The 8705-nt window shown below is 34.5% G+C and overlaps 1 protein-coding gene across 1 annotated transcript in view; it reads right to left on the minus strand.

The window, feature by feature from the left end:
• The window catches only part of LOC103605151 (protein unc-13 homolog C-like), a gene marked incomplete at its 3' end in the record, with an annotated part of 212770 nt that overhangs the window by 47899 nt on the left and 156166 nt on the right, over positions 1-8705 (minus strand). Inside the window, exon 8 of the mRNA XM_008589736.1 lies at positions 591-760. Within this exon, the coding sequence (XP_008587958.1) occupies positions 591-760 (170 nt within the window). The remainder of the gene's footprint in view (positions 1-590; positions 761-8705) is intronic.

The raw sequence follows: 8705 nt of genomic DNA on the forward strand, positions 1-8705 counted from the left end.
AAAAAACAAACAAACAAAAAAAAAACTTGTCTTTAATTCATCGTTCCATAATAAAATTTCATATAAAAAATCATGCCACTTAAACATATTCTCAATATCTTCATCATCAAAGCCAGCATAAATCTATATACATACTTGGCTTTGCCAACTAAAGCCTATTTTTACATCATTTGAAAGAATTCTAAAATACATTTCTTCTTTATTGTGAAAATTTCATTAATGTACCAGAAGAAAATAAATCAAAGAGCGTTTAGTCATAGGTTGATTATTTGTTCTCCATACATGTGGCAAAGGTTTTCGAAGCTATATTTTATGAATTAAAAATTAAGAATGGGGTAATATTTTTCTCACAAAAGATATCTAGTTTATTTGTGAAAGAATTCTCTCTTTTCATCTCAAACTTACCAAAGTCTTTCAATAATAATGACTTTGAATAGCCTTTAGTTGCCAATGAAACTAACCCATCCAAAGTCCAACAGAATGCACTAGAAAGGCGTTAGTTATTTTTACCTATATGAGGATACAATACATGCCACAGATATTCTGGAATTTTGTTTAACTTGTTTTCAAGAAGATATAAAGATAATCACCTAAGTTGTACCAGACATCCATTTCACCACTCAGGGTCCTCACTTCTACAATTGTTTGTCCCAGAAAATCATCTGACTCCTTTTTGAAATGTTGCTTGACTCTGGATTTAATGTCATCATCTTCATCCCACACTCTGACTTTGATTCGATCTGTGGAGTTATGGCACTCACTGAAAATAAACGTGGATAAGTTAACAACCTTTGATAACTGCTGTAAGTTGCATCTGATGTTAGCGATTTATTCTATATCTATCTAATCAAAAAAAGCATAGTGTATTCCCACTAACCCATGCCATCCATGGAATGTTACAGGTCCTCAAGGCAGGAACAGATGGTCCCCAATTTATAATGATTCAACTTAGATTTTTCGATTTTACAAGGGTGCAAACATGATACACATTCAATAAGCTCCTCTACTTACAATGGGGTTATGTCCAGATAAAGCCACCATAAATTGAAAGTAAGTAAAAAATCACTTCCGATCTATGATATTTTCAATTTTCTATAGGTTTATCTGAATGTAATCCCATCATTAACTTGAGGAACACCTGTATATTGAAGAAGTTTGATTAGTTAAATAATGTTAATAAGGGAGAATTTTATCCCTTTCCATCCTATTTCTTTTGACTTAACTAGATATAATGAAATATGGCTCATAAATCATTGCTTGGGGTATTTTCACTTACACCATATCTGCTATTTGCAACAGTAATCTTGAACAGTATCCATGCTCAGAAAATTCTTCACCATAAACATAAAACTAATTTTATTATAATGGGTGTTGAGGAAGTGGACTTCGTAAACTAGAAAATGACAATATAGTTATGTGCAAGTAACTGAATAAACTAAAAATTCCAGTAAGAGTATAAGATATTGTAAATCAAGTAGAATTAGAGCAAAATCCTTCTGGTTTTAAGAATAACTGCACGTTCTAGTCCATCCCTCATTGCCAGGTTTCCTCCACCCCCTCTTGTTGATGCAAACTACTTAGAATTGCCCACATATATTATGGTTTTTCCTGACACCATGACTTTTGTATACACTCTTCCCTATGCTTCTCTGCCTGTTAACTAATCATTCTTTAAGGATTATCTAGTCACCTGCTCTGTATCACTTTTCCTACAGCTTATTTAACTTCATGATCAACCCTGAGCTCCCAATTTACTCTGCACATTGCCTGTAGCACAGGGGTCTTTAACCTGAGTTTCGTGGATGAGTTCTGAGCATCTCTGAACTTGAATTGAAAAAAAAATAACATGACCTCATTTTTATTTTAATTTATTTTTTTCAATTATTGGTATGGGCAACTAACCACAGCAGTATATTATCACAGATAAAACCACACATATTTACATATAATGTTACAAGTGTTATGAAACTTCAAATGTTATTTATACCTATTATTACTGTACTAAAACTATATTTCAATATAATTGATTTGATTTTCAATTTCATAAATTTTCTTTTTTGTATTAAAAGAAAACCCCTTAATTTTCAAAAGACATTCATAGTCTTCATGAGACTGCCAGTGCAAAACTTATTTAAGAACTCCTGACAGCATGTCTCTCTCATTAATGTATGAGGCAAGATAACACAGCACAAATAAGAACAAGATCTGGAGTTTCACATGCCTGTGTGCAAATTGTAGTCCCACTATTTGGTCATCACAAACATTGAGGGGCAGTACTAGCATTCAGTGGGTTAAGTCAGAGATCTATATACCCCACCAGGTACAGGACAGTCTGCATGATTTTAGATAACCCATTGGGCATTAGTGAAGATATAAAACTCATTGATTTTTAAATTATATTTAGATAGGCTCATTATATATTATTTTGTTTCAGCATAAAGTGGGTCATTATGAGTTGTTTTATGTAAAGATTTCATTGAGTCTGATAGGGTTGAGAAATAGTATTTCTACCTGCCTTAACTTCTATAAATCTTGATATTTTTATCTATAAAAAGTGGACAATAATATCTATCTTAAAAGATATTTATGAAAAGTAAGCAGATAACATCTTACAACAGTTAGCACAGTCCCAGATGCATAGTGTTTGATCCGTAATAGTCATTATTATTATAATGTTATTATTCCATAAGTCCTTTGTAAAGTTAGAGCCTATGTCTCTGGCATCTATCTTTCAATAAATATTTACTAAAAAATGTACAGAGTTTCACCACAATATAATTCTTTTATTATATGTAAAGGAAACATAATTTTACCATATTTGGAAACATCATATTCATAAAAAGTATCTAATTTTGAGAGTTATTTTATTATTAAATATGGTGGAAATAGTGGGGAGGGAGGAAGAATTAATGAATGATACTGTGTCCATGGCAACTAATAAAGCCCGCTGTCAACCAAGGGGAACAGGCAGAATGATTAACAGCACAGCTGTCTCCCATCTACTCAGAATTCCAGATTAACTATATAAACACACATCTGAAATAATTGTAACAAAGATATTTGGATGGTAAAATCTTTGGTAATTTGCTCAAAACATATGTTAAAAATGGCTAAGATTCTAATTTGTTTGCTATCAAAAGAAAAAAAAAAGCGTAGGTAGAAACAAAAAACCAATTACCAGTCTATTTGCTTCATTCTTACCTTAAGAAACAAATTGAAAGAAATTTTAGAGTAGCCAGAAAAATGGTTGTCATTGTCATAAACTGAACACTCAAAACATTTCAAAAGCAGGAAGATGATATTTTTTGTCACCTTTTGATAAAATAAATCACCAGAGTTCATGCAAACCCTAGGAGACAGAAATCTGATATATTTTATACCTACAAATAGCAGGTACAATAAACAGGAAGCTCTAGATAATAAATATTGGTAAACAATTCTAGAATCTGTTTCTTAACAAGGTAAAATATCTTGCCTCATTTTAGAAAATAATTTTTTGAGGCTCTAGTTCTTGTTATAAAAATAAGACAAATTTTTTACCTGGTTAAATATTTATACAAATAGTAATCCATATAAAACAATAACAACATATGCATACACATATATATACACACACATTCTATAATGTCACTTTCTACAAAACTCATAAATATATATGTACACATATGCACTATAAGTGTGTGTGTGTGTGTATGTACACGTATATCATGCAGCAAGAGGAGGAAGAGACAATAGCTCTTTTTTTGTACCAAGTAGAAGTATGCCTTCCAAATAACTGCTCATAATTCCATTATTAAGCTTCTCCATTAATTTGTATTTTTTCTTTTTACTATGACATCAAGAGATCAATATGCCCTCATTTATATATTCATCTATTCAACCAGTCACATACTTAGCAGTTAGTTATTGAGCATCTATTGATATGCTAAATACAAGTGAGACTTAGTCAGATTAGACAATTCACCCAACCAAACTCTTTTATTTAATGTTAAAATAAAGTTTTGTGATATTAATGGATGGAGGACAAATATAAATAATCAATGATGTGCCCCCTATAAATATATTTGTAATTTTGCTTAAGAGAGTTTGAGTGTCTCTGCATTTCTCATTGATTCTATTTTTATTTTCTAATTAAATAAAGCTTTAATATTAGAAGTGTTAGATTTACAGAACAGTTGCAAGGATAGCACAGAGAATCCCCGTATGCCCCACCCAGAATCCCCAATTGTTGTATTCTGGTTAGTAAATCTTATATTACTAACCTTTGTCACAATTTTTTCTACACAAAAACTGGCCAGCTCCTACATTCTTTTTTTTCCCAAAGAGCTCTTATTGAGGAATATTAAAAAATAAACAAAGTTTATCATTCTGTTTCAGGTTTAAACTGTCAAAAACTTATATTTTTACCCCATGGAGGAAAGGCAGCAGTGGGACTGCTGTTTCAAATCTTGGAAGTTACACAGTGGGTGGGTTTTTTTTGTTTGTTCTGTTTTTTATTATGAATATTCATGAGATACAAAGCTAATTGTCACCCCTTGTGCCCATGATGTGAGGGCCAGATTCATACTGGCAGCATACCCATGTCTCCCACCCAATTATACTCCAAACTCCTTCCCCCTCCCCCTTTCCCCCCTACTCCACTTTGTAGCCCTAGGAATGTTCCCTCCCTCTGTAAGACCAATGCATCACTGTGGTCTTTCTTTCCTTCCTTCTTTCTCTCTTAGCTCCCACATATGAGTGAGTACATGCAGTATTTATCCCTCTGTGCTCTGCTTATTTCACTCAACATAAGTTTCTCCGGGTTCATCCATGTTGTTGCAAATGGGAGTATTTCGTTCTTGTTTATGGCAGAGTAGTATTCCATAGTGTATATACCACAGTTTCCTTATCCAATCATCTATCGATGGACATTTAGGTTGGTTCCATGTCTTGGCTATTGTAAACAGAGCTGCGATGAACATGGGAGTGCAGGTATCCCTTCAACACGATGATTTCCATTTCTCTGGGTGTATACCCAGAAGTGGGATTGCTGGATCATATGGAAGCTCTGTCTGTAGTTGTTTGAGAAACCTCCATATTGCTTTCCATAGTGGTTGTACTAAAATGGACATAAAACCAGAGATTTCATCTGTGATGCTGTGGTGGGAACTGGCACTTGTGGATGCCAGCATCTCTGAGCATTCTGCTGCCATTTTGGCTGTTTCCCTCCTTATGTTGCTCATCTTCCCAAGACTGAAGCTAGATAACTCACAGTCCCAGATTCCTTTGTAGCTATGGTCCAGACATTCACCTTATTTTCAAGTAAGATGTAAACTCAAAATTGAGCAAAGTGCAGTGTTGGCCATATTTTGGGGACTTTCTCTTTTGGCTACAGTGGCAGCGGAAGCGTTAGTACTTTGATATAGAGGTTCCTGTATTTAGTAACTGGGGCAAAAGTATTGAATAATTTGACATTGTTTCTATGCAGTAACTTCAGAGGCTGGCGCTTTGACCTCTGTAACAATTCTTGAGTGACCTAATAGTCTATGAAATAATCTTTCTCTGCATAGACTAAAAAGAGTGAACTGTGTTGTTTGCAACTAAGCATGCTGACTAAATGTAGTAATTTTAAAATCATGAGGGAAGCTGCAAGTAACAGAACTTAAAATGTGGAATTGATTCTGTGGTGGAGATGATGGGGCAGACAGTAACTATTTAATCACCTCAGGCTGAAAAGCCAATGTATTTCAATAAGCAATAGCAAAATAGCTGGTCAGACTGCTCTTGCCATACTTAGAAACATGCCAACTGAGGCTTTTTTATTAGTAGGAGTGGTAGGAATAAAATCCAGAATGTTGGCATGTGCTTATTAAATCTTGCCACTTTCAAAAATATGCTACAGGAGAGATGTGCTCAAACTAGATCTAAATAGTCCTTAAGCAGAGTTGCAAGGGAGAACAGCTAGCCTAAAGATCACTCTGTTTGTGTCCTGCAATGTAAATTGACTGAGAATATCATAATTTGGAACCATGAAGTGTTGAGAAAAGCCAGCTGCTTCTGTATCTAAAAATGTACCTATGCAAACAGAGGCTTCTAAGAACAACTTCAGAAAGAGATTAAATTGTTGCCCTGGGGCTTTTCAAGCATCATTCTTTAGGAGGTCTCTGAATGGCAATGAGGCAGAGCTTAGTGGCAAAGATTAGATTAAAGGTTTTGCATTCTCACTTTGGCATATTATTTTGCAGGGCCTAAGGCTACAACCATTAGGTTTAGGGAGAAAAATTGGTCAGAACAGAGGATCCAAGAGACAAAGTGTCCAGCTCGTACAATTGTCTTAAAGCCATGCCCTGGAAGCCTGATAAATTTTCCAGGAAAGAGTATTGCCAAATGTATCTCAGGCTTGGTTGGCTATAGCCGTACTTAGAGTAATTCCTGGGTCCCTGAACTCACAGCAATAGAAAGTGGGCTCTGAGTAGAGAATCTTCCCAACTTGGAAGACCACATGCTTTGATTTCCTAGGATAGTCCCAATTTATGGATATTGTAGATAATGTAATGTCTTTTAATTATTTTTAGAGCTCTTTTTCATGTACTTTCACTTTCCACGGTACCCATCTTAAGTGTAGGCACTGAAAAAATAGGCAAAGAAGGTCTACTCAGATGTAGACCCAAGGACCTGGAGGAAAAAGGGATGAAGAAACTCACTCAGAAAGAAGTACCAGAGCATGTCAGATTAGCTAACCATGGTAACTTCTGCTGCCAGATCAAGAACTCCTAAGCATACCTGTCCAGCAGGATTCTATATTTGTTATGTACCAAGAACAGTCGTGTATTTTCCATTTTCTTTCTTAAAGAAGGAGAAAAACTTAATTTCTGTTATCCTATCTTCTTTTCTCTTCAGAACAACACATTGGGAATGTTTGAGGAAGATGAGTTGTCTCTAACTTATGTCTGAGGATCAACAAAGAACCCAAGCTGGAGCTGATGAACAGACTACCCAAAGGTCTGGACTTCAAGCTCAATGAAGAAACTGGATATAATTTTGAGACCGCCTACCTTGGAAGGGAGAGAATGTGTTCATTTCATTCAAAATAAACATAAGGGTGTAAAAGTTGTATATAAATGTTTAGCAGACAAAGAGCTGGATGGTGGTAGATATTAAGTTTACTCATATAACAATCTTTCAAACAACTCCCCCTTTCCTTTTCCTAGTTTTACACAATGTCCCAATCTCCTTTGCAACTAGAAATGAACATTTGACAAAATTCTGCCAATGAGATATAAGCAATTGTCATTTGGTATTCTCTCTTCTATTTTCTCCTGTTATGAAACTGGAACATGTATATAGAACAGCCTTCACTAAAGATGTTCAAATAGGAAGATAGAATAAGCATTGTTCTTTGATGGAATAATTACATTACCATATTTGCCCCATATTAGCCCCATATTGCCTATACCTGGAATTCTTGTTGAATGAAATAAGTGAATCTTTTTTTTTTTTTGATTAAGCAGCAACTGTGGGTAATATGAAACTCAATACAATTCCAATTAATCAAGTGGGAAAAGAATAAAAAGATACTAAATTCATTTTGTTTAACTATACATCAAATTATTTAGAAAAAGTTTTATGAACTGTTTTTATTTCTTTTTTTAGCATTAGTTTTCTATATTTTGTTATTTTTATTTATTTGTTATTGAAACATAGTTGTTTGCACACCTATCTGTGGGGTACAGCATTGAATATCAATACCTGTGTGCAATATGTGATGATCAAATTAGGATAATTAGTATATTCTTCATTATACAATGTAGTCGATTTTTGTGGCCCTTTACTATTTCTTCCTTTTCCCCCATTGGCTTCCCCCTTTCCCATTTCTGGTAATCTCAGTTCTGTTGTTTTCTCTTAAAAGTTCAACATATTATTGTGATTGTTGTATCTTTATTTTTTATTTATATATTTGTTTGTTTATTTTTTACTAGCTCCCACATATAAGCAAGGACATGCAGTATTTCTCTTTCTGTGTCTGGCTTATTTCACCTAACCTAATTTTCTCTAAGTTCATCCATGTTGCTGTGAATGGCTGTATTTCACTCTTTTTTATGGCAGAGTAGTATTCCATTGTATAAACATACCACATTTTCCTTATCCAGTCATCTGACAATGTACATTTAGGTTGTTTCTACCCCTTGGCTATTGTAAATAGAGCTGTAGTAAACATGGGAGTACAGGTGTCCCTTCAACATGATAATTTCCATTCCTTTGGGTATACCCAGCAGTGGGATTGCTGGGTCATGCAGCAGGTCCATCTGTAGTTGTTTGAGGAAACTTCATACCATTTTCCATAAAGGCTGCATCATCTTACAGTCCCACCAACAATGTAGGAGGGTTCCCCTTTCTCCACATCCTTGCCAGCATTTGTTATTCTTAGTCTTTTTTATATTAGACAGCCTAACTGGAGTAAGATGATATCTCAGTGTGGTTTTGATTTGCATTTTCCAGATGCTGAGTGATGTTGAGCATTTTTTCATGTGTCTGTTGGCCATTCACATACCTTCCTTTGAGAAATGCCTATTCAGCTCCTTTGCCTAGTTTTTAATCGAGTTACTTGTTTTTTTGCTGTTAAGTTGTTTGAGTTCCTTGTATATTCTGGATATTAATCTTTTGACAGATGCATAGTTTGCAAATATTTTCTCCCACTCTGTTGGCTGTCTTTTCACTCTGTTAAT

The sequence above is a fragment of the Galeopterus variegatus genome, unplaced genomic scaffold (genome assembly GCF_000696425.1).
Source record: "Galeopterus variegatus unplaced genomic scaffold, G_variegatus-3.0.2 Scaffold5626, whole genome shotgun sequence".
In the NCBI taxonomy this organism is placed as follows: Eukaryota; Metazoa; Chordata; class Mammalia; order Dermoptera; family Cynocephalidae; genus Galeopterus; species Galeopterus variegatus.